At 41.6% G+C, this 26,716-nt stretch overlaps 2 protein-coding genes across 2 annotated transcripts in view; one reads left to right on the top strand and one right to left on the bottom strand.

Moving 5' to 3' along the window:
• The window catches only part of LOC126282209 (prostaglandin reductase 1-like), a 29,178-nt gene extending 20,065 nt beyond the window's left edge, over window positions 1-9,113 (top strand). The window contains exon 3 of the mRNA XM_049981759.1: window positions 8,467-9,113. Within this exon, the coding sequence (XP_049837716.1) occupies window positions 8,467-8,919 (453 nt within the window). The 3' untranslated portion in view covers window positions 8,920-9,113. The remainder of the gene's footprint in view (window positions 1-8,466) is intronic.
• LOC126282200 (tubby-related protein 4) overlaps window positions 1-26,716 on the bottom strand; it is a 1,357,172-nt gene that overhangs the window by 1,274,096 nt on the left and 56,360 nt on the right. The window lies entirely within an intron of this gene.

The raw sequence follows: 26,716 nt of genomic DNA on the forward strand, positions 1-26,716 counted from the left end.
CCACATACTGCTTCCTGCAGAGTGTATCCTTCATTGTGCCCAACTCTGCATGGATGTTTCTTCGTTGCTCTTTATGGTCTTGAGTTAGGCGGCAAGGAACACAGTGGGCACACAAATTTGAGTGCACCAACTGCTGAAGAGCACGTCAGCACTAACGACAGAGACGTCCAGTCAGACAGCGAGGTGTTTGTGATTTGTCGAGCACCTCCAATGAGTGACCACACTTTCCAACACTGCAGCAGTAACAGCTGTGCGTCCTGTCAAAAGAAACTCAATGACAGCTCTCAGCTTTGAACGCATCTCCGTTACAGACGCCATTTTGAGGGCTACGTACAGTGCCGCCACCTATCGAAACTCCATGAAACTGTAGGTTGATTCGTGGAGGGGACCAAACAGCGAGGTCATCTGTCCCGTCGGATTAGGGAAGGATGAGGAAGGAAGTCGGCCATGCCCTTTCGAAGGAACCATCCCGGCATTTGCCTGAAGCGATTTAGAGAAATCACGAGAAACCATGTTTCATGTACATGTGAAATATCTAGGGATGGAAGAATAACTAACGAAATTAATAGGAGGTTGCTGAAGGAGGCAATTTCTACCAAACAATAAAACACCTGATTTGGGACAAGGAAGTTTCGGAAAAAGCAAAACTCCTTATGCACAAGAATTATTACTTCCCTATTGTCGCCTATGGTGGAGAAACTTGGACAACGACAGAAAGGGACTGGAGCAGACTGCAAGCAGGGGAAATGAAATTTCTCAGAGCAGTTAAGGGAAAAACAAGAATGGACAGAGTAAGGAATGTAGAGATTAGAAAGGACCTTAAACAAGAAAGTATGAGTGAAGAAATTGAAAAAAAAGAGATTAAGATGGTATGGGCATGTTAAGGGCAGACTCTCCCCAAAATTATGGAACAACTAAAGATGGATGGGAAAAGACCTATAGGGCGCTCAAGAAGACGGTGGAAAATGGGAGTGAGAATATCCGTAGAAAAGAGGTGTGACCTGGCAGCAAGTGGAGGAAGAAAAGTGGTGGGAGGACGGAGCCAAATGGAGGAGACTCGTCAGCACCTAGACCCGGCAGTAGCTGGAGCGGGATCCGGCTATAGATAGATAGATAGATAGACGAGAAACCATCAGGATGATCGGACGCGGGTTTGTACAGTCAACCTCCCGAAAGGGAGTCCAATGTGCTAACCACTGCGCCACCTTGCTCAGTAACCTCTAGGTGTCTAAGTGCGAATGTTCCACGATGTGCCACAATAAATTCCGCATTTTTGCAACTGAAATTGTCCGAGAGTAAAATGTTTTGCATTACTTGCTGAACGCTCCTCGTTGTATCTTTCTTTATTCGTGTCAGATGTACACTAAAATGAACACACATACAATACATACAAAGAAAACTATACGGTATTCATCCAGAATTGGGCAACTTTGATAGCATTGGATGCTGCAGACGTTATGTCCTTCATGCTACAGCTGGTTGGGCAGGAGTTACATTTGAAGAGATGCCGGGTTGTCTGCAATTCACCGCATTCGCACAGTGTTGTGTTGGCATTTGGCAGTTGGAAGTTCCATTAAAGGAGATTGTCCCTCGATCTTGCGACTTCGGTCTGTAATCTGTTCAAGGACTTCCAGATGACCCACTTCTCCATGTGTCTAGGCGGCAGGGATTCTTGTGGTGCCATCTAGTTTGACAGGTGTTTGCATCTTTCTTTCCACTTGGTGAGTTTGGTAGCCGGAGCTGAACCTTCTAAGAGCTATGGAGTTGTTAGGCAACTCTTCCTGGACTTCAGTCTTGGCTTGGCATGTTGATGTCCTCGTTGTATGTACTTTGTGCCACATTACGAAGATAACTGATGACAATTGGTACCTGCCAATAAGCTATGCAATAACATCCATTAAGACAGACACATGATTGTTCGTTCTAGTTAGACGTATCTTGAAAAGTAGTGCAGGGCTGAATTTCATCAGCTAGGAGAATGAAGTTCCACCCTGTATCACTTTACAGTGAACGTGTGTTTAACGACAATAAAGATTTACGTGGCTGTCGTAGCGAATCTTACTGCATAGCTTGTTGGATGATTTGATAATCAGCTTACGATCTTAAGTACTCATCAAGTAATAAAAAAAATTTAATATTGCAGCTTCGGCGGGTCTCTGTAATTGATTCCATAATTTTATGTAGTTATGCCTGGAATCCAGGTACGAGCGAATAGCATTCTTCTCATACTCAAAATAATCGTAGGGCCTAGGTCGATGTCTTGTTAGTTGACTTCCGAAATGAATTCGATACAGTCCCGCGCCGTCCTTCAGTGACCAAAATACCAGCTCACAGAGTATCAGACCATATTTGTGATTGGATACAGGATTTCCTTGTTGACATAACTCAACATGTCGTTGTTAATCTATTCACGGACGATGGTGTTTTCTCTAGGAAGCTGCAGCGCCAGGAGACTGCAGCGAGATGCAGAAATACCTACAAAGGGCCGCTCATTAGTGCAGACACTCGCAGCTGACCTAGAACGTAAATAAATGTACCGTACTGCGTATAAATAGGAGACAGTGTCCACTTCTGTTCGTGAACACTCTAATCAACAAATCGTCGGGAGCAATAACTACCGTAAAAAGACACCTAGAAGTAACCATCCTGAACGACCTAAAGTGGAATGATACAGTAAAACAAATAGCAGGAAAAGTAGATTCCAAACTGACAAGTAAACCTATCCAACGAATATACTTCGATTTTGATTGGCTTTTTTGCATATGTTCTAGTGAAGAGCAAAATTAGAGACACGTATTTTTTTATTCGCGACTTTACGGCCGTTAAGGTGGAGAAACAGCCTCTTAAAAAAAAAAAAAAAAAAGAACTAAGTTTAAAATTTCTGAATGACTACCGTTGAGACCGCAAAAGATGTAAAAAAACTTCAAATAAGAGTTATATGGTTTTTAATGTGCGCTATAACGGTGCAACTAGGTGTCTCGGAAAAGTAATCTTTTTCGCAATCCCCTCCGCATCATTACTTTGTTTTCCATTTCGACATTTGACTAACAGCAAATTGTGTAACATCGTCAGTACCAAATTCAATCATATACGATGAAATTGTATTCCAAAGACGCATCTGTCAGAAATAAGCTAGAAATATCTCTGTACCACTGTGCGTGAGCACGATATGTCGCGTCTTCAACGCCAGTTGTCAAGCTGGGTTGTTTACAAAGTCTTTCCCACAGAACTATATTCTTATATATACACTTTTAATTTTGTGAAATATATCTTGTGTTGTATTTGTGTTTGCTTTTTATATCTGGTGTACTTTTCTTTCTAGTTGTAACGTTTTCAGATTTAACTATATTATACTTGAAATTGCTTTTAAATTATGTTGTGGGATTGTAAATCTGTAAAATAACGAGGACGCGCGGAATTTTCTAGATCGATGCATTTTCATTTTGCCCACCGAGCACAAGCAAAAGCACATGCGGCTTTGGAACACCACTTCTTCATATCTGACTGAATGTGGTATTAATGATGATGTTGTTGTTGTTGATGTCTTCAGTCCTGAGACTGGCTTCATGCAGCTCTCCATGCTACTCTATCCTGTGCAAGCTTCTTCATCTCCCAGTACGTACTGCAATCTACATACTTCTGAATCTGCTTAGTGTATTCATCTATTGGTCTCCCTCTACCATTTTTACCCTCCACGCTCCCCTCCAGTGCTAAATTTGTGACCCCTTGATGCCTCAGAACATGTCCTACCAACCGGTCCCTTCTTCTTGTCAAGTTGTGCCACAAACTCCTCTTCTCCCCAATTATACGCAATCATTAGTTATGTGATCAACCCATCTAATCTTCAGCATTCTTCTGTAGCACAACATTTCGAAACCTTCTATTCTCTTCTTGTCCAAACTATTTATCGTCCATATTTCACTTCCATACATGGCTACACTCCATACAAATACTTTCAGAAACGACTTCCTGACACTTAAATCTATACTCGATGTTAACAAATTTCTCTTCTTCAGAAACACTTTTCTTGCCATTGCCAGTCTACATTTTTATATCCTCTCTACTTCGACCATCATCAGTTATTTTGCTCCCCAAATAGCAAAAGTCCTTTACTACTTTAAGTGTCTCATTTCCTAATCTAATTCCTCAGCATCACCCGACTTAATTCGACTACATTCCATTATCCTCGTTTGGCTTTTGTTGATGTTCATCTCATATCCTCCTTTCAAGACACTGTCCATACCGTTCAGCTTCTCTTGCAAGTCCTTTGCTGTCTCTGACATAATTACAATGTCATCCGCGAACCTCAAAGTTTTTATTTCTTCTCCCTGGATTTTAATACCTACTCCGAATTTTTCTTTTGTTTCCTTTACTGTTTGCTCAATTTCGCCTGTCTCATACATCTTGCTCACCAGATGGTAGAGTTTTGTCAGGACTGGCTCTCCCAAGGCCGTCAGTAGTTCTAATGGAATGTTGTCTACTCCCAGGGCCTTGTTTCGATTCAGGTCTTTCAGTGCTCAGTGAAACTCTTCACGCACTATCATATCTCCCATTTCATCTTCGTCTGCATCCTCTTCCATTTCCATAATATTGTCCTCAAGTACATCGCCCTTGTATAGACCCTCTATATACTCCTTCCACCTTTCTACTTTCCCTTCTTTGCTTAGAACTCGGTTTCCATCTGAACTCTTGATATTCATACAAGTGGTTCTCTTTTCTCCAAAGGTCTCTTTAATTTTCCTGTAGGCAGTATCTATCTTACCCCTAGTGAGATAAGCCTCTACATCCTTACATTTGTCCTCTAGCCATCCGTGCTTAGCCTTTTTGCACTTCCTGTCGATCTCATTTTTTTGATGTTTGTGTTCCTTTTTGCCTGCTTCATTTACTGCATTTTTATATTATTTCCTTTCATCAATTAAATTCAATATTTCTTCTGTTACCCAAGGATTTCTACTAGCCCTCGTCTTTTTACCTACTTGATCCTCTGCCGCCTTCACTACTCCATCCCTCTGAGCTACCCATTCTTCTTCTACTGTATTTCTTTCCCCCATTCCTGTCAATTGTTCCCTTATGCTCTCCCTGAAACTCTGTACAACCTCTGGTTTAGTCAGTTTATCCAGGTCCCATCTAGTTGACTTCCCTCCTCTTTGCAGTTTCTTCAGTTGTAATCTACAGATCATAACCAATAGATCGTGGTCAGAGTCTACATCTGACCCTGGAAATGTATTACAATTTAAAACCTGGTTCCTAAATCTCTGTCTTACTATTATATAAACTATCCGATATCTTCTAGCATCTCGAGGATTCTTCCATGTATACAACTTTCTTTTATGGTTCTTGAACCAAGTGTTAGCTATGATTAAGTTATGTTCTGTGCAAAATTCTGCCAGACGGCTTCCTCTTTCATTTCTCTCCCCCAATCCATATTCACCCACTATGTTTCCTTCTCTCCCTTTTCGTAATCTCGAATTTGACACCCATGACTATTAAATTTTCGTCTCCCTTCACTACCTGAATAATTTATTTTATCTCATCATACATTTCATCAATTTATTCATCATCTGCAGAGCTAGTTGGCATATAAACTTGTACTACTGTAGTAGGTGTGGGCTTCGTATCTATCTTGGCCACAATAATGCGTTCACTACGCTGTTTGTAGTAGCTTACCTGCATTCCTATTTTCCTATTCATTATTAAACCTACTCCTGCATTACGCCTATTTGATTTTGTGTTTATAATCCTGTAGTCGCCTGACCAGAAGTCATTTTCCTCCTGCCACCGCACTTCACTAATTCCCACTATATCTAACTTTAACCTATCCATTTCCCTTTTTAAATTTTCTAACCTACCTTCCCGATTAAGGGATCCGACATTCCACGCTCCGATCCGTAGAACGCCAGTTTTCTTTCTCCTGATAACGACATCCTCTTGAGTAGTCCCCGCCCGGAGATCCGAATGGGGGACTATTTTACCTCCGGAATATTTTACCCAAGAGGACGCCATCATCATTTAATCATACAGTAAAGCTGCATGCCCTCGGGAAAAATTGCGGCTGTCGTTTCCCCTTTCTTTCAGCCGTTCGCAGTGCGAGCACAGCATATGAGGACAAAGTCAATATACGTGAGTCATTATTGGTCGTATTATAAATGCAAAAGTCGAAATTGAGAATAACCCTATGAAACTGAAACGAGCAACAAAGTCTGTTCATAAACATGCAGCTAAACGCATTGAACTTGTGGAGACATTTTTGAACATTTATCGTGTATGTATTGTGATACACTGTAAAACTTCTTTAACACTGAGCTTTGTTTTTTCCGGTTTAACATGAATTCACGAGTGCTATGGCATTAATAAACGCAAATTATCTGATACATCCATGTAGTTTCAGTTAACGTTACTATCATAAATTTTCCAAAATTAAGTTCTCTACAACTTCTGTTGAAAATTTTGTGCACTTATCTGGAATTTAAAAAACAAATTGGACCAAGTAGTTAATAAATTAAAATTTTTACGAAATTACTTCTTCTCTGGAAGTTCTGGAAAACTACTGTAGATACACGTCTGGGACATGTTTTATTAGATTCACCAGACCAATAACAACAAAATAAATGGAAAGCATGCTTTACTTTAACCTCGTACAGTTATAGTCGCAACTCCGTAACTAAACATTTGCGGACTTCTCTTTATATGAACTTCTTGCTTTAGTTTTACTTGTAGAATAACACTGTAAAATATTTGCATATCTTCGCGAATCACCCTATACATATATGTATAATATATAAGATCTTACGTCTAATATCCCCACAAGCTGAACGAGACCTTTTTGCGGATGAGACTGCTATTGTAATGTATCCAAGCGTACTAACCTGAACAGAAGAAATGCTAAACAATGCTTTTAACAACGTCATGGGCTGGTTTCTTGCCAACAGTGTCACTCTCAATTTCAAAAAGACAGAACACATTAAGCTCTGCATATCTTGAAGTACTGCACCAATGATAAGTGTAACGCATGGCGAGGAAATAATAGATAGGATGGAAACTTCAAAATTCTTTGCTGTGCATATTTATCAAAATTTAAACTGGAAAAAGTCCATATTGGAACTCCTAAAAAACTTAGTTCAGTCAAATTTGCACATAGAATCAGTGGAAATATTGGATACAGACAAATAAGTAAGTTTACATATTTTGCATCTTTCATTCAATAATGTCATATAGAATAATATTCTGGGGTAATGCGTCTTTAACAAAGAAAGTGTTCATTGCTGAAAAATATGCTGAAAGAGTAATATGTGGTTCTCACCCACGATCAGCTTGAAGACGTCTTTTTAAAGAGTTGGGCATTCTGACTATTGCTCCACAGTATATTTATTCCCTCATGAAGTCTCTTTGTAAGTAATCCACTATAGTTCAAAAGGAACAAAGATGTACATAATTACAATACCTCAAGGATAAAAGTCGTACATTACTGTACATTAAGGTTGTCTTTAGCACAAGAAGGTTGGGAAATGCTTTAACTAAATCTTTTGCTCATATATCCAGTGATATAAAAGGTCTGGCAAACAGGAAAGTAAAATTTGAAAAACATTTAAAAAGTATCTCCTTGATAGCTCCTTCTATCCGTAGAAGAATTTTTATTGTTGTGAAGTGCAAACGGTGATGAGTGGAAGTTACTAACTCACATCTGTATATTTTATAATAATAATAATTATTATTATTATGTCTGGTTAAAAATGGAAATTGACGCGGACTTTGATCAAGCGTAACTTCCTTTTAAATGTACGGTTTATTATTATTATTATTATTATTTTATTATTATTATAATTATAAAAACGGAAAACTTGTAAGTGTTCTGCATGTAGCCATATTTATATATTAATTTGTAATGTGAATGTAAAATGACTCATTTCACATCATTACGATTTATCGTGCAAATGATGCGTGAACATGAAACTAACTAGCGCACATACCATTCACGAATGAAACTAACTAGCGCACATACCATTCACGAATGGAACAAGGAACTGGGAAGGGTGTTGGGGATAATGTTAGCGAAAGTACCCTCAGCCACACATAGTGAACCTGAACTTGCAGGGGTAGTCGTAGAGACCCAAACAAGAGAGAGTCTAGTAAAAATGGGCTCTGACATCCATACCTTAAGAGATATAAGTACTCACTAAGTAGAAGAGAAGTGTTTCAGAGCAGCGAAGATGAAAAAGTGTTCATAGCTCTTTAAGTATTCACTTTATAGTCCACATTTGCTGGACATGTTTTTCTTTTTGTGGCTCATACTACCACCCCTGAAAGTTTTCCAGCGCTCTGGTTCACCCTGTAAATGTAAGTATATATCACAAAACTGGAATGAGAATTGGATCGATAGGAATTCTGCCTCTATGACAAACCATGATTCTGAACTTAGCTGTCAACCTCACATTTAACTGTCATGTAACTGTTCTCCTTTTGTTGCAGGTAAACTGGTTGAGAGATGAACTGGGTTTCGACCACGCATTCAACTACAAGACGGTAGACGTCGGAAAAGCGCTGAAGGAAGTCGCACCTGATGGGGTGGACATATACTTCGACAATGTGGGCGGTCAACAGAGCAGCGCCATCATCCACAAGATGAGAACCGGAGGCCGAATTTCGGTCTGTGGATCCATCTCCAGCTACAATGACACCAAGATCCCCTCTGCGCCCATCCTACAGCCGGCGATGGTGTTCAACGAACTCAAGATGGAAGGTTTCTTGGTCAACCGCTGGCTGGATCGCTGGGATGAGGGCATTAAGCAGAACATGCAGTGGATTAAAGAGGGAAAGCTGAAGTACAAAGAGACGGTCACAGAAGGGTTTGAAAATATGCCGAAGGCTTTCATCGGTATGCTCAAGGGAGAAAACCTGGGCAAGGCAGTTGTCAAGGTGTGATGACGTGTACACAGCCGCGAGACCTCACGTTGTTTCGTGATAACCTGTACTGCCAAGTCACCATAGTCCCGTATTAAATTGCTTACCTACAACTGTTGTAGTGTTAGTGTGAAGTATTGTCGTCCTTTGCTGCTATTGCAGTCACCCAAGAAAAAGTTATGCTTGATGATTCGTAAATATTTCATTCACTCCAATGTTACCGTATAACTCTGTTCTTGCTTCCTCTTTGCGCACAATAACACTGTCTGTCTGAAAAGGGAACGGGATAGTTCTAAAAGTACGCTTCGGCTACGGTAGCTGAGGACTGCGAAGCTATTTAATGGGCTTCATCATTTATAGTTACTGGAATGCAAACGAGTACAAAGAGACGAAAATTAAGCTAAAAGGACGCTATTAAGTGCGTCGTTCGCCGACGGTCCTGTGTTACACGACGCGCGAGCTAGAGAATAATCGATTAGAACACAGCTTGGTACTATACTTGGCGAACTATTCTAAGACTCTCGCTGTGGTAATGTTCGAAGTGCATCGCGACACACAACATTCCAAGCAGTAAGCGTACTTTCAGATGTATCATGTATTACGGTATGAAGAGAGTATGTAGTGAACACCTTCGTTATTTTCGTGAAGACCCTTGACACGAATGTACGTATCGACCTCCTTGCAGACACAGTAAATGTAATGTTGAAAGATGAATATGTATTATTGTTTATTTATGCCCTATTGCTTTAGTTGCTATGTTATTCTTCTAAACAGTGAATGACATAATATACTTTTCATCTTTAAAAACAGACAATGGGTAAATTTTATTGCGACAGTATTTTGCGTATTAGAAAGTAGTGTAGATTATAGCAACGTATCAGTCAAATGTGAAATCAATGTTAATGATAATGAAATAGTCACTACTTTCACGTCATCTCTTCTTGAAATCATCAGGCTCAGGAAGTATGATGCTTCGAGTATTAAGATACGCTTTTCGAACAACATGCAGCAAACTGTTAGTAAGACTACCTTCGTATCTTAAGATTAGTTACTCGCTTCAACGAGGCATATAAATTCACGATCAATGAATGCACGTACAAACTCACATCCTACGTATATTCGTATAGTCGTATACGATACGATACAGAGATGTAAAAATGCTGTAAATTTGATCAAAGATTATACATAGTCGTTGTTTTATATCTCTTGCTAAGATAGTCATATGCTTTGTTTACTGTGATGCATGGTAACACATCAGATGTCTTTTCTTTACTAAATAACATGAGGTATATAGAAGATGTTGTAAAAATTTGATGTGCTCACACGTCGCTGACTTGCTATTATGGAAATTGTAATGAAGATTTAGATAATTCCGGCAGTAGGATTTCATCGTGTGCCTGAAACTGTTTAAAGCTATCTCGTAATCATTTCGTTTACTATCTGTTATCATTGAGTCTTTATTTATATGTTAGAAAATATAAAATGATATTGGTGAAATGCCACCTCGCTTTAAAAAATTAGAACTAACATCTCTGATTTCTCTGGAGACCTGCGCGAAGTCCTGTCAGGACACCTCATATGAAATCTTTGGGAAAACACATGAGATCAACATATAAACTACTGGTAATCGCTCTCGCCACTTCATCATCTCTCTCATTTTCCAGACTGTTTTGGACTCTGTCTTTGGAACTGCAGCTTCAATTTTTTTTTATCTAACCATCGACATTAGGTTAGCGATCCTTTTTTTTTTTTCAACGGACTTATATCATATAGTTTAGCTAGTGTTCGTGTGAAATTAGCAGAAAACAACTCACCGTCAAGAACGTACTCTCACAAGAAAATCTGACGGTAGTGAATGGAAATGTAGAAAATTTTCATAGAGATCATTGTACGGACAAGCAATAATTATGTCGGGGTTTGGGGGGGGGGGGGGAGGGAGGAGAGGAATTCACGCAGCAGCAGTTGGAAGCTACCGCGAAAGTTCCGCTTGGAAGACAGCTGAAGTTGTCTTTGGTAAATGAAAAGAGCTGCACTCTTCGGAATTACCAAAGCTGTTAAGCAAATGGCAGAGCAAGAGGTCGCGGCAGAAGGAATGAACCAGTCCTCGTTTCTTCTGTAGCTACCACACGAAAGCAAATTCTGAAGTCGAGAGATAGTCCAAAATGGACAGTAGTATTAATGTCGGGAATTCTGAAATATTACGACATATATTCAAGAACACTTAAAACTATTCAAACGACAGTTCTGGTAACCAAAGCATAAACAACCAGTTCACAGAACAACAATATTTTAATTCATTTAGGCGTCTTTTTATTTGTTTACATCGTTACATACATACATACATACATACATACATACATTTATCCTTGTTCCATAGATCATGAATACGACATTTCGTAATGATACGGAAAGTGTCACATTAACATAAGTTTTCTTTACACAAATTAATTAATTAATTTTTTTACAGTTACTACTTCATATCTAAGAATTCATCTATTGAATAGAAGGAGTTTTCAAGCAGAAATTCTTTTAATTTGCTTTTAAATGTTGGTTTGGCTATCTGTCAGACTTTTTAATCCCATTTGGAAAAAGACCAAAGATTTTTGTGACGGCATAATTCACCCCTTACTGTGAGATTTAATTCAGAACAATGAATATTATCCTTTCTTCTAGTGTTGTCTCCAGCTATCACTACTCAGACAACTTCCTTAAATTCACTGAAGAATAAGGATTCAGTTCCAGTACGTATGAGTACTGATAGTAATTTAAGTGTTTCTGCTTTCTCAAATTTCATTCAAAAAGACACCATTCAGATTCGAAATAGCCTTAACTTTTCAATACAGAGACACCATTCAGATTCGAAAAAGCCTTAACTTTTCAATACAATGTTTCTACAGCATTGACAAAAAAAAGTAAGACTTTCAGGTACCTTGTCTAATGGTATGTGCTAGCTCCTGTATTGCTCTGTCACAAAACTGTGATGATGTTAAAGGATGCTAAGCAGGTAGGAAGTGATTTAAAAATTTAATGGGCTATGTTCATTGTGTCTTCGGATATCGATTGCCTTATTATAGACTTACGACTGGCGAGCAGGTCACGGTTTAGACCCGCTATAACTGTTTCGTTACATAACTTATTAGTTACTGTGATACAGTGAGGATAGATTGCAAGCAGGTCATTCTATAGCTAATGTGAATTCATTCTAAAAATCTTATTGGGTACTGTATAAATAAAATGAAATTACTAAATTAAAATAACTGCACAGTTCTAAGAATCCAAAAAGTTTAAATAAAAATTCCAATGCACTGGACTGAGAATAGGCAACCCTAGGTAAGGTACCTTAGTCCGGAAATGACCGAGTGGAAAGTTATAAGCGAAAACCGTTCTGTTACCTCTGACAGTGGAACACATGTTCCGGAACTGTCGTTGCTAAGTTTGTGAGACAGGTAACTTTCAGAGGTGGCAACAAGGAAAAAAGTCTAGTAAACATGGGCTTTAAAATGCCTACCGTAAGAGTTATGGGCACTTGTTCAGTAGAAGTGTTTCGTAGTGGCGAAGATGAACAAGTGCTCAAGCTCTTAATGTATGCATTTGAGAGTCCATGTTTACTACACACTGTTTTCTTGTTTTGGTGCGTATTACCAGCTCTACAAGTTGCCTACCCTACAACCTTAGCAACAACAGTGCCGGTGTGTGTTTTCTGCTGTCAAAGGTATCAAAACGTTTTTCGCTTACAATTTTCTACTCAATCGGCTGCAGACTAGAGTATCTTATCTGAAATTGAAACAATTACCTGTTTGTATCTTCCCTGAAAGTTTGTAACACCATCACGGAACTACGCTGTATTAGAGTTAAAGCTGCGTTGTTGGCGTATACGAGGTGCTGTTATAAAATAACGGGACAGATTCTGACACAGTAAGCACAGATGCGCCTACGATGAACGACCAACAGTTGCGATGCACGAAGCCATCTCAGTCAAATGCGGCATCTCCGGTTCAAATGGGTCTGAGCACTATGGGACTTAACATCTGAGGTCATCAGTCCCCTAGAACTTAGAACTACTTAAACCTAACTAACCGAAGGACATCACACACATCCATGCCCGAGGCAGGATTCGAACCTGCGACCGTAGCAGTCACGCGGTTCCTGACTGTAGCGCCTAGAACCGCTCGGCCACTTCGGCCGGCGCATCTCTGGTGTCTGTAGATTAATCAGCGTGGCCGTAACCTTCGTTGCTGTAAAAGCAGTTTATTTTGTGTTGCTGGAAAAATGATGTGTAATAACAAAACTTGGAAAAGCTGCTTCTGAAATCTATCTTTTATTAAGAGATGTGAATGGCGAAGACTGTTTATTACGTAGGTGAGTTTTTGGGTGGTGGAAGCGTTTCCAAGATGCCGAGAAGACTTTGAAAGTGAATCGGGCCCGAGACGTCCTTCAACATCAAAAACCGATGAAAATATCGAAAAAGTAGGTAATCTGATTCGATTTGACTTTCGGTTGAGTATTCGATCGATTGCTGAAGCTGTATGTATTGACAAATAATGCTTAAGGCAAATTTTACGTAACCAATTTAACAATGGAAAAGTGTGTACGAAAATGATGCCGAAAATTCGTACGATCGAACAAAAAGAAGCTCGTGAAAATGTTTGAACTGACACTTTGAATTACACTGAAAATGATCCTAATTTCTTGGCAAGGGAGATAACATGTGTGGAATATTGCTTTTTCATTTACGATCCAAAAAAATAAGTGACAATACACGCACTGGGAGGGCCCAACTTCACCGACAGCGAAAAAAGCTCGAATGAGCAAATCAAGGTTCCAAGTGTTGATGATCCGTTTTTTTCTATATTTATGCAACTGTGCATATTCCCAGGTTTCCTGGAGGTCTAACTGTTAATCAAAATTACTGCCTGTGGTTCTTATTCAACTCCATGAGAAAATAAGGAAAAAAAAGTACCCGAACTGTGGAAGAGCAGTAAAAGAGGTTTGCATCAAGACAACCCACCGACTCATACCGCATTGTCTTTTAAGAGGTTTCTAGCGAAATACAACATCCTGGTTTTAGGCCACCCACATTACTTTCTTGACCTAGTACCATTTGTCTATTCCCCCAAGGACAAAGCTGCATTAAAAGGAACAAGATTTCAGTCCACTGAAGCAGTGAAAGAAAAAGCGGCTTGTGTCATCGAGTAGCTCACAGAGGAAAGACTTCCAGTAGTGTTTCCATCAATGGAAAATTCACATGGATCATTGAAGGGACAGAGAGTATATTGAGGCTGACAATAAATATGTATGTTCTTGAAATAAAATGTTTTACAGAAGTAGTCCTGTTATTTTATAGCCACACCTCGTATGCCAACAGTTCTGACAGGCCACCGTGTCATCCTCAACCCTTAGGCGTCACCAGATGTGGATAAGGAGGGTCAGCACACCGCTCTCCTGGCCATTATCAGTTTTCGCGACTTGTGACACAACTTCTCAATCAAGTAGCTCCACACAAGGGCTGAATGCACCCGTCGCGGCAACAGCACTCACCAGACCCGGATGGTGAATCATCCAAATGCTAGCCAGCCTCTAAATTCAACAAATCCCTTGAAAATCTGGATAGGCATGCACTTCGCCTCGCCTTGCGCATCCGCCAATCTTCCCCCAACTCGCGCCCTGCCCAACTCATCCACTTCCCACATCTTCTTCTCTTCTAGGAGCAGATTCGGACTCAGAACATTAATCGCAAAACCCAGTCCCAGCACCGAAATATCATTCCCACTAACCACCAGTCCAGGTACCATGTTGTGCAACTGCATTCATATACCACCTGGCGTGCTGACCAAGTTGGTTCAGTGGTTAGCACAATGGACTCTCATTCAGGAGGACGACGGTTCAGATCCGCGTTCGATCGTCCAAATTTCACTCAAATTCTCCGCGAATTCCCCAAAACCAATCCAGGCAAATGCTGAGATGGTTCCTCTGAAATAGCATGGGAGATTTCTTCCCCATCCCTGAATCTTCCAAGCTTTTACTCTGGCGATTGGACATTAAAACCTAATCTTCCTTCCTTCCTTCCTTTCTTTCACCTTCCACGGAATTGCATGCTATGCCCATCCACCCCTGCTGTAACTTCATCCATCTCCCACTACCTAAGCATTAAATCCTTCACAGAATATACCCTTCCTTTCAGCCCTAGCCAACAACATTCCTCTTCACCCCATCCTTCCGTTTTCTCCATCCTCCCCTTCGCTAAGCATTAACTGCTCTCTTTAGGTCCACAGAGCCCCATTGTAATAATCATCCTACCTCCATCATGAACATAACCAGCCTTACACCATACCATCATCAGCGTAGTATCTGATCGATTTAATTTTTGTGTAACTTCACTACAGTTTTTAAATATCATAATTTTTCATCTATGTATAAATTTAAAAAATTGCCTCTTCAACAGTTTTATAGAATTAAATCATTTTTTGTTATCATGCATTTGGCTAAACAATAGTTTCATCTGCCACAAGGACGCCCACTCGCAGGGACCTGAAATAACACTAAAGGGGGAAAAATATAGTCCTAGTAGTATTGTCTACATGTTGGGGCTGTTCCGACTGTCCTCCACTTTCCTCCTCTTCTTTCCAAATGCATGGTTCAGTGTGCTCCTGCCCGAATCTCCCATCCCACTTACTCACCAAAACAGTCTCCCTCTAACAACCCTTCTCACCTCCTGCGTACGTCATGTAACTCTAGTAAAGAGATCCGTTTTCATAAAGACTTGTCATTTGACGCTGCCAACTTGATGACCCAGAAAATAAAATCACGTTAAAGAGGAAAAAATGTGTAAGTAGCATTACTTATCCCGCTGAAGGCCACTTGGTACCATTTCCATTATATTGGTACATCGTTTTACAGCTTGATACGTTCTACAACCCAAAAGAATTTTATGAATATGGACGGTATGAAGGTGCCAGTGGGATGTGTCGGGATTGTCTCGGCAGCATGCCAGGATTGGTAACTAGGGTCTAGTTTGGGGTATATATAAGTAGGAGTTGTTCAGTATAGACAGTTCTGTTGTAGAATGTTGGAGTATGTTTTATGCTCGCGTATTACGACATTTCTGGAGACACAAAATCTCCACTGTGGAAATGAATCATGATCCTCCAAATAAAGATAGTATGAAACTCAACTCGCTCTGCTCGTCCACGACAACCAGAAAGCATTAGATACCGGCGCCGACGTTGATGCTGTGTAATATGACTTCCAGAAGGCGTTCTATACAGATCATTACTGCCTCTTAGTGAAAAAATACGAGCGTTTGGAATATCAGGCCAGCTGTGTGATAGGACTGAAGTGTTCCTAGCAAACAGAACACAGTATGTAATTTTTAGCTAAGAAAAAAATCTCAAGATATACCCCAAGAGAGTGTTATAGGACCATTACTATTCACAATATATATACGTAACGAGGCTTTTAAGTGACGATGCTCGAAATGTCACTCAGCTCTCAACAGGAATCTATGGTTTCTATGGCACGATATTAGCACAACAAACTTCAAATATGTGAGAACAGTGAAGTGCTTTACAAGATTAATTCACAGTTAGGTGACAAGAGTCAAGGGATGCCTCCTAATATCATGTCGGGCCTCTTTTTTCCCGGCGTAGTACAGCACCTCGACGTGGCATGGACTCAACAAGTAGTTGGAAATCCTCTACAGAAATACTGAACCACGCTGCTCTTATAACTGTCCATAATTACAAAAGTGTTGCCGACGCAGGGTTTTGTGTACGAACAAACCTCTCGATTATGTCTCATAAATGTTCGATGGGTTTAATCTGAGTGGCCAAACCATTCTCTCGAATTGTCCAAAATGTTCTTCAAACCAATCGCGAACAGTTGTGGCCGGTGACATGGCGCGTTGTCGACCATAAAAATTCGATTTTCCTCTCCAAACACTAAGTCCACGAATGGCTGCAGATGGTCTCCAATTCGCTTAGCGTAACCAGTTCCAGTCAACGATCGGCCCAGTTGAACCAGAGGACCCATGCCGTTCCACGTAAACACACCATTATGGGGCCACCACCAGCTTATACATTGCATTGTTGACAGCTTGGGTCCATGGCTCCGTGGTGTCTGCGCCACACTCGAACACTAGCATCAGCTCTTACCAACTGAAATGGAGACTCATCTGACCACGTCACATTTCCCCAATTCTCTAGGTTCAACCTATATGGTCACGAGCCCATCAGAGGCGCTGCAATAGATGTCGGTTGTTAGGAAAGGCACTCTAGTCGGTCGTCTTCTACCATGGTCCATTAACGCCAAATTTCGCCGTCACTATACTAACAGATACGTTTTTCGTACGTCCTAAATTTATTCCTGCGGTTATTTCACGTAGTGTTGTATGCGTGTTAGCACTGTCAAATCTACGCAAACGCCGCTGCTCTCGGTCGTTAAGAGAAGGCCGTCGGCCACTGCGTTGTCCGTGGTTAGAGAAAATGCCTGTAATTTGACAACCTAATACCAGGAGCGAAAGGCTATTTACAATTTGTACGGAAACCAGATGGCAGGTATAAGAGTCGAGGGACATGAAAGGAAAGCAGTGGTTGGGAATGGAGTGAGACAGGGTTGTAGCCTCTCCCTCTATCGGTATCTTGAGCAAGCACTAAAGGAAACAAAAGAAAAGTATTGAGTAGGTATTAAAATCCACGGAGGAGAAATAAAAACTTTGAGATTCGCCGATGACATTATAATTGTCTCAGAGACAGCAAAGGACTTGGAAGAGCAATTGAACGGAATGGACAGTGTCTTGAAAGGAGGATATAAGATGAACATCAACAAAAGCAAAACGAGGATAATGGAATGTAGTCGAATCAAGTCGGGTGATGCTGAGGGAATTAGATCAGGAAATGATACACTTAAAGTAGTAAAGGAGTTTTGCTATTTGGAGAGCAAAATAACTGATGATGATCGAAATACAGAGGATATAAAATTTAGACTGGCAATGGCAAGGAAAGCGTTTCTGAGGAAGAGAAATTTGTTAACATCGAGTATAGATTTAAGTGTCAGGAAGTCGTTTCTGAAAGTATTTGTATAGAGTGTAGCCATGTATGGAAGTGAAACATGGACGATAAATAGTTTGGACAAGAAGAGAATAGAAGGTTTCGAAATGTGGTGCTACAGAAGAATGCTGAAGATTAGATGGGTTGATCACATAACTAATGAGGAGGTATTGCGTATAATTGGGGAGAAGAGGAGTTTGTGGCACAACTTGACAAGAAGAAGGGACCGGTTGGTAGGACATGTTCTGAGGCATCAAGGGGTCACAAATTTAGCACTGGAGGGGAGCGTGGAGGGTAAAAATGGTAGAGGGAGACCAAGAGATGAATACACTAAGCAGATTCAGAAGGATGTAGATTGCAGTAGGTACTGGGAGATGAAGAAGCTGCACAGGATAGAGTAGCATGGAGAGCTGCATCAAACCAGTCTCAGGACTGAAGACTACAACAACAACAACAATAACAATAATACCGGCACACTCTTGTCACTGAGGGTAGCGGAATATTAAGTTCCGTACCGATTTCCGAAATGCAATGTCCCTTGCGTCTGGCCCCAACTACCATTCTGTTTTTAGAGTCTGTTAATTCCCGTAGTGCGACCACAATCGCGTCTGCATCCTTTTCAGATGAATCACTTGAGTACAAATGAGAGCTCCGCCAATACATCGCCTTCTTATATTTTGTGTGCATGATATATTTGCATATCGCTGTCCCATGACTTTTGTCACCTCAGTGTAAATCACTGGAAGCAGCCACATGCATACAATATCTAGGAGTATGCGTCCGGAGCGATGTGAAGTGGAACAAACATATAAAACTAATTTCAGGTTTGGCATATGGCGGACTCAGATTCGTTGGAAGAATCCTCAGGAAAACAAGTCCACAAACAAAGGAAGTAGCTTACAAAACCCCTATTCGACAAGAACTTCAGTATTGCTCGTCAGTGTGGGATCCATACGACATAGGATTGATTGAGTAAATAGAGGAGATGGACAGAAGAATAGCGCATTTCGTTACAGTTTCACTATGTAACCGCGAAAACGTGGTAGAGACGCTCCGCCGAAAGCAGTGGTAGACGCTACAAAAGACTTTCCGCATCAGGGAAGTTTACTTTAACAACCGATAACGTACGTTCCTAGAAGAGTATACCAATACATTGCCTCCTACTACACATTTTTCGCGTAAAGACCGTAAAGTTAAAATTGGAGAGATTCTAAACCACGTGGAGACTCACCAACAATCATTCTCCCCACGGACCCTTGGCGATTGGAAATGGAAGGTAGTACACAAATTACCCTTCGCCACACTCCGTAAGGTAGTTTGCAGATTATAGATGTAGATTAGCGGGGGGGGGGGGGGGGGGGGGAAGGCTGGAGGATTTGATGAGTTGATAACTTATTCAATTGCCACAGTACACTGCGTACAAAAAGAAACAACTTCAATGAGACCCACTGAGTCCTCTGTTATTTATCCTTGCAGCGGAAGAAATTACAAGAACACCCCAGAGCTAGGGTATGCAAATGCAGACGGTATTATTATAGGCACAAAGGAAATTGTAAAATTACAAGAAGTAATAAACGATACTGAAGATTCGTGTGTCAAACACGGCTTCGAAATAATCGTAGAGAAAACAGAAATGATGGTACTCCGAAATGGAGGAAGAGCATCTACATCACCCGAAATCTTTGAACGGGAGAGCAAACTGAAAATCGAACCTAGGAGTCACAACACAAACAACTGCAAAACGTTTCACAAAACGGTAACACACAAGGTAATGCAGGCAACAATGGCAAAAAAATGGCTCTGAGCACTATGGGACGTAGCATCTGAAGTCATCAGTCTCCTAGAACTTAGAACTACTTAAACCTAACTACCCTAAGGACATCACACAAATCCATGTCCTGAGGCAGGATTCGAACCTGCGACCGTAGCGGTCGCGCGGCTCCAGACTGTAGCGCCTAGAACCGCTCCCCCCCCCCCCCCCCCCCCCCCCGGCCAGCGGTCAATAAGTGACCACACACAAATCACAATATGTAAAATTTCTTGTATGGCTATTTGGGTGCAGTAAAGTTATTACAATAAAAAGAAACAGCTTGGTAATTTTAGCTGCACAGCTGCAATCAGTGGAGCAGAGCCGGAAGGCAGCTGAGACGGAGCATCAAACAACATCGGCGACGGCGTCAGATGGGCCTACTCCACCCCCCCCCCCCCCCCCCCAACCTCCATCCCGCTGCTGTGTTATCTACGGCCCTCGCCGCGCAGGCAGCCAGAAGGTACGGCGGCCACTACACTAGACCGCACAGCAAGTGCCCTCTGCCCTCTCCAGCCATCAGATATCGGCTACGCCGGCGCGCTGGCGCCACGGGCGTCAAGACGGCCTGAAACGACCTCAGATCAGGTTCGTGCCACCCCACCCCTCCCCACTTCCTATAGGGCGCTTACCGCTTTATACAGAGCAAGCGACACTGCGCAACACAGTGGAAGGGTCACTTTTTCGAAATCCCGCACTTGTCTCTCATTGCGACGTATAAGTTTGAAATATGGCTCATAGGTGTCTAAAACTGCTTAAAACAGGAAGGTGTCGACACGTGAGAAATAATGGGCCAGAGCCCAGAACTTCATATGAGCTGTTAAGTTGGTTAATGTCACATTGGCACTAAATTTAACCCAGTTCTGCCCAACTTCATTGTATTGTGGACGTATCACACGATGGAAAGGTCATCACACCCCCTTTTGCCCAAGTTCAACTTCCTTTTTTTTTTTTTTTTTTTTTGGAAATAGTTATCCACTTTTCTGTCTAAGCTGTCGGAATCAGCATCGGTTTCGAAAAAGACGATCGTGTGAAACCCACCTCGCGCTATTCGTCCGCGAGACTCAGAGGGCCATAGACACGGGTTCCCGGGTAGATGCCGTGTTTCTTGACTTCCGCAAGGAGTTCGATACATTTCCCTAAAGTCGTTTAATGACCAAAGTAAGAGCTTATGGACTATCAGACCAATTGTGTGACTGGATTGAAGAGTTCCTAGATAACAGAACGCAGCATGTCATTCTCAATGGAGAGAAGTCTTCCGAAGTAAGAGTGATATCAGGTGTGCCACAGGGGAGTGTCGTAGGACCGTTGCTATTCACAATATACGTAAATGACCTTGTGGATAACATCGGAAGTTCACTGAGGGTTTTTGCGGATGCTGTGGTATATCGAGAGGTTGTAACAATGGAAAATTGTACTGAAATGCAGGAGGATCTGCAACGAATTGACGCATGGTGCAGGGAATGGCAATTGAATCTCAATGTAGACAAGTGTAATGTGCTGCGAATACATAGAAAGAAAGATCCGTTATCATTTAGCTACAATATAGCAGGACAGCAACTGAAAGCAGTTAATTCCACAAATTATCTGGGAGTAGGCATTAGGAGTGATTTAAAATGGAATGATCATATAATGTTGATATTCGGTAAAGCAGATGCCAGACTGAGATTCATTAGAAGAATCCCAAGGAAATGCAATCCGAAAACAAAGGAAGTAGGTTACAGTACATTTGTTCGCCCACTGCTTGAATATTGCTCACCAGTGTGGGATCCGTACCAGATAGCGTTGATAGAAGAGTTAGAGAAGATCCAACGGAGAGCACCGCGCTTCGTTACTGGATCATTTAGTAATCGCGAAAGCATTACGGAGATGATAGATAAACTCCAGTGGAAGACGCTGCAGGAGAAACGCTCAGTAGCTCGGTACGGGCTTTTGTTGAAGTTTCGAGAACATACCTTCCCCGAGAAGTCAAGCAGTATATTGCTCCCTCCTACGTATATCTGGCGAAGAGACCATGAGGATAAAATCAGAGAGATTAGACCCCACACAGAGGCATAGCGACAATCTTTCTTTCCACGAACAATACGAGACTGGAATAGAAGAGAGAACCGATAGAGGTACTCAAAGTACCCTCCACCACACACTGCCAGGTGGCTTGCGGAGTATGGATGTAGATGTAGTTCTGCTAGTAGCTTTGCCCAGTTAAGATCATACCCACATTACCTGTACAATATATGTGTTGCATACCTGTCAGGCATTACGTCACAACGACCGCTTTCTTTACATGTGCGATCAGTATCTTAAAAGGTTCTCCTAAAACCGCAAGCTGTCAACTGTCTGCAAACTGAATGGGGACAAGTAAAGGGCCGGGTAACCTATGGAAAATTTTTGTAATACTTCATTATTCTCCTACCTGTCACTCGAAAGTAAACAGTATTTATAGCAAAATTGAAATTTTCAGCGTTTAATTCGCTGTTATCCGAAAATTGATATTTGCAATGTGAAGCAGAGGAATGTTGTAGTAAAAATATAGAAAACAATACGGATTTATTATATAGCGCTAGAAAAATCAATTTGCCCAACAAAAAAGTAAAATAAAAATTTATATATAGCACAGGAAAACGCAATTTCCTCCACAAAAAGGTAAATTAAAAAAACGAAAAAAATTATCAAACACCGCTTCATCACTTCGTCGAACCGATGTAAAACATTTTTCCGTTAGTCCTAAACAGCTTCCGTATATGTCAGAAATAACAGGGAAGTATTGACTTTGATCATAACAGAGAATGTTGTGCCGAGTAGAAAATAACAGCTTAATTAAATATATTGTGCATGTAAACTATACTTGCATCAAAAGTAATTTCTTTGATTACATAAAAGCGCACAAGTTAAGCGATCAACTATTTTTATTACTCGTAAGATGGAATTTATGTTCTGTAAAGATACAAAATACATAATGCACCATCACTGAATGATGGGCGGTAGCAATCATGTGCAAAACAACCAAACAAAGAAACAAACAAATAAACAAAAACATAGAAGTCGCTGACTCTCAGTTTTTCTCTTACACATACATTTATGTTGCTTTCCCCATCAATGCTGCCTAATACTACTGGTAATCTTACCACTTACTACGTCATTTATGTAGTGTACCAAAACTACTGGACCGAAGTTTTGCTAGAGCATAAGTCTACTTCCTACGCATTTCGCGGTCGAAAACGCCCTTCTCAGTGCGATAAGTAACAGGACGACGTTCTTGGGGCAATCTTTGACAGTGCTGACAGACACATGACGATTCGGCCATTCTGTAAGGATTCAAAATGGTTCAAATGTCTCTGAGCATTAGGGGACTTAACATCTACGGTCAACAGTCCCCTAGAACTTAGAACTACTTAAACCTAACTAACCTAAGGACATCACACAACGCTCAGTCATCACGAGGCAGAGAAAATCCCTGACCCCGCCGGGAATCGAACCCGGGAACCCGATTCTGTACGGACATCGTGAGGCTGCAGCGCCAATGAACGTGATCTGATGCCTTCAGAGTGTAGTGCGACCACAGTTTTTGCTCTGATATACAGGGTGGATCCACTGGGAACCGCACAAAAGCATTTGACGAAATGTGACCATGATGCGAAGCAGCAAAAGGTGTTTATGCTCTTTCTGTCATCCTTTTTCATGCCCTCTTGTAAAATGATCAGTGATCACAATCAAATGGGGGACAGCGTGGGGGCGGGCAACACTGACATATGCATGGATAAAATGTCAAAGGGTCCCTCTAAGACACCACACTTCAGCAACACCCCTGGTGCCACCGCTGCACCTCTGTTGCGCACTTTAAAAGTGTACCTGTACAGAGACTTCGGGACCCATTCACCGGAATGGCTCTCCTCTGCTGCTGTAGCGCCTGAGTGTAGGCAACCCTTTCGATGTGGTGTCGACACCCCGGCGTAGCATCTGAAATATTTTCCAAGGCCACTGCACAAGAGTACCACGTGATTTAAAAGCTGGGTATTGCAGTTCTGATCTCCATCACAGAGGTGCCAAAAGAGTGAATTGTGGGTAAGAGGTGGTGTGACGACCTTTCCATTGTGTGACACGTCGACTATGGCGTTGGGCAGAATTGTGATGTAATTTGGTGCCAATGTGACATCGTTAACCCACCTTACACGTCACAGGAACTTCTGAGTTGCGGCCTTTTTTCCCCACATGTGTCGCCACCTTGGTGTTTGAAGCGTCGCCCAGCCCTGGCTCACGTTGCGGGCTTTTGCACCATTACAGTAGAAGGTTGCACGTACCTTTGAGCCAAATTTCAAACTTACACATCACAATAGGAGACAATTAAGGTGTTTCGAAAAGGTGATGGTTTAATTGTGTTGCATGTACAAAATGTCATGTTGGACTTTCATTCCTTTTGCAACGAATAACTATGTGAGTGATTTTGAAACAAGGTATACGAGGTGCAACAATAAAGTAATGAGACTGATGTTCTTTGCAAGATTTGGCAACCCTGCAGGCTTGCGTTGGCACAATATCTTTGACCTTGGTCTATAAGCTGCTTCTAGTCGAAGCAGAACATCGATGCAACTTCTCAGTCGTGAGTTGTGCTGTAATAAGTTAACACATGTTTGTGTCTCTCGTCACAGACACGGAACCGCATAATATTGTGCAACGGTATGCCATTTCTTTTTGCATTAAATTGGATGAAAACGCGATGACAACTTATGGTAAGCTTCGGAAGCCTTTTGGAGAGGAGTTTATGTCAAGAGCTCAAGTTTTTCATTGGCATAAAATATTTAGTGAAGGCAGAACGAATGTTGAAGATATAGACCGCAGTGTACGACCATCGACCTCACAGACGGATGTCAACTTGTCCAACGGTTCATATAATAATAACTGAAGATCTTGGTATGACAAAGATTTGTACAAAAATCTCACATCACCACATCAAGAAACACGGAAAAATGTGGCAGCCGATCTGTTAGAGCAAATGGAAATCAATCTAGAATTTTTGTGCCGTGATATCACCGGTGATGAAAGTTGGTTTTTCAGCACGATCCAGAGACAAAACGCCAAAGTACGCAATGGTGCTCATTACTTTATTGTCGCACTTCGTACAGGGTTATTCGTAGGTAACTCCAGTATTTCAGAAGGAAACCGCGCGAAGCGAGGCTCACAGAAAGTAGTTTTATGTAGAAATTTTCCCAGTGGATAGAAGATTCCTTCCTCTTTCAGAAGTGTTTTTCTATGAATAAATCCGTCTACATCGCTAAATGAAATGTCTTTATTTACTATGTCATTTCAGCATCTCCCATCGTCTGATATCAAGAAATCTATGAACGCAATGTCATTTTAAAATCTGTACCTAATCTGGACTTTCCGATTAAGTACAGGTGTTAATATTGACCTTTAACCTTGTTTTGGGCGTCCTGAGTAGGTACAGATTTTACTACTGACACTGAACCCTGTCTCGCTAGCTCGAAGTTTTCTGATATCTGATAATGGCAGATGCAATAACGTCGTAATAAATAAAGACATTTTATTTATTCAGCTATCTAGACGGTTTTATTCAGAAAGTATTCACGATGATCGTGGACTCATGCCGGTAATTCGTTTCCTTTATTATAATGGACGATCAATAAGTTTCCGTTCTAAGGCCTTACAATCCAGAATCGGTATGCCAATCAGGTAAAATCGCCGTGAGGATTACGGAATTCACCCTACAGGCTCGCCGCGTTGAAGATACCCGTTTGGTAAAACACCGTGTCCTGTGGCGTACCGAATTCAGTAACTCCCTGCTGCAGATCGTAGAGCGACAAGAATCTTCGACCCTTCAAGACCTTTTTTAAGCACTGAAAAACTGATAATCGCATGGGGAGAGATCACGAGTATAGGGGAAGGGGTTCGAGCGTCTCCCATCTAAGTATCCTGGTTGAGGACGACCTCCCATATCGACCGGGGTCTTGTGTCGAACCGTGATCAGCACGGAACTTGGCGCACCATTCCACAGAGGTAGTTTTCAACAGACTTGCTGTCCCGTACACATCCTTCATTCTCAGAAGGATGTCCACCAGTTTTTGTCCTTGAGCAGCAAAGAAAAGAATAACAGCTTGGCCGGCCGCGGTGGTCTCGCGGTTCTAGGCGCCCAGTCCGGAACCGTGCGACTGCTACGGTCGCAGGTTCGAATCCTGCCTCGGGCATGGATGTGTGTGATGTCCTTAGGTTAGTTAGGTTTAAGTAGTTCTAAGTTCTAGGGGACTAATGACCACAGCAGTTGAGTCCCATAGTGCTCAGAGCCATTTGAACCATTTTGAATAACAGCTTGTTGGTCTTGTTTGGAAGCACTGGGTGATAACGTCGCCATAGTTCACATTGCCAAACTTACTGCCTATCCGCATCAGAATGGCGCTACCTTGCATGTACCCTGTAGCAACGTTCTCAGACAGAAATTCTTTGATCGTCCCCTTATAATTTCAGGAGTGCATCCGGGACCATATTATTCCTTCTTCCAATATTTCGCCTAGCAGCTGTACACCGGTCTTCAAGGTGAACCGGTTGACAGAATTAAAACCACCTGACGCAGCACAGCAGAGTGAAAATGCTTGTGTGAGAGATGAGTCAAAGCGCCAGCCACAAATGAAACTTCATGCGTCTAAGGAATAAAACATGGCAAGTGCAGTCAGCAAATCCACTGAGCTTGCGAATTGTATGGCTAATTCGTAAAACGGATGGCTTGTGTTGAAACGGCAGAGAGCAAAGACTCACAACAATAATTGCTCTAAGAGCGCACGAGTGAAACGGCAGGCAGCAAAGACTCACAACAATAATTGCTCTAAGAGCGCAGGAGTGAAATGAGTGTTTTCCTTGATACGTCGAGGTGGAAACCTTCGTCTCTGTTGAGCAGGTGGTCTGCCAATTGTATTCCCGCAGCTCCCTTCGTCACTTAATCGCAGTAGGGTGAGGCTGT

This window comes from Schistocerca gregaria, chromosome 1, assembly GCF_023897955.1.
Source record: "Schistocerca gregaria isolate iqSchGreg1 chromosome 1, iqSchGreg1.2, whole genome shotgun sequence".
Lineage (NCBI taxonomy): Eukaryota > Metazoa > Arthropoda > Insecta > Orthoptera > Acrididae > Schistocerca > Schistocerca gregaria.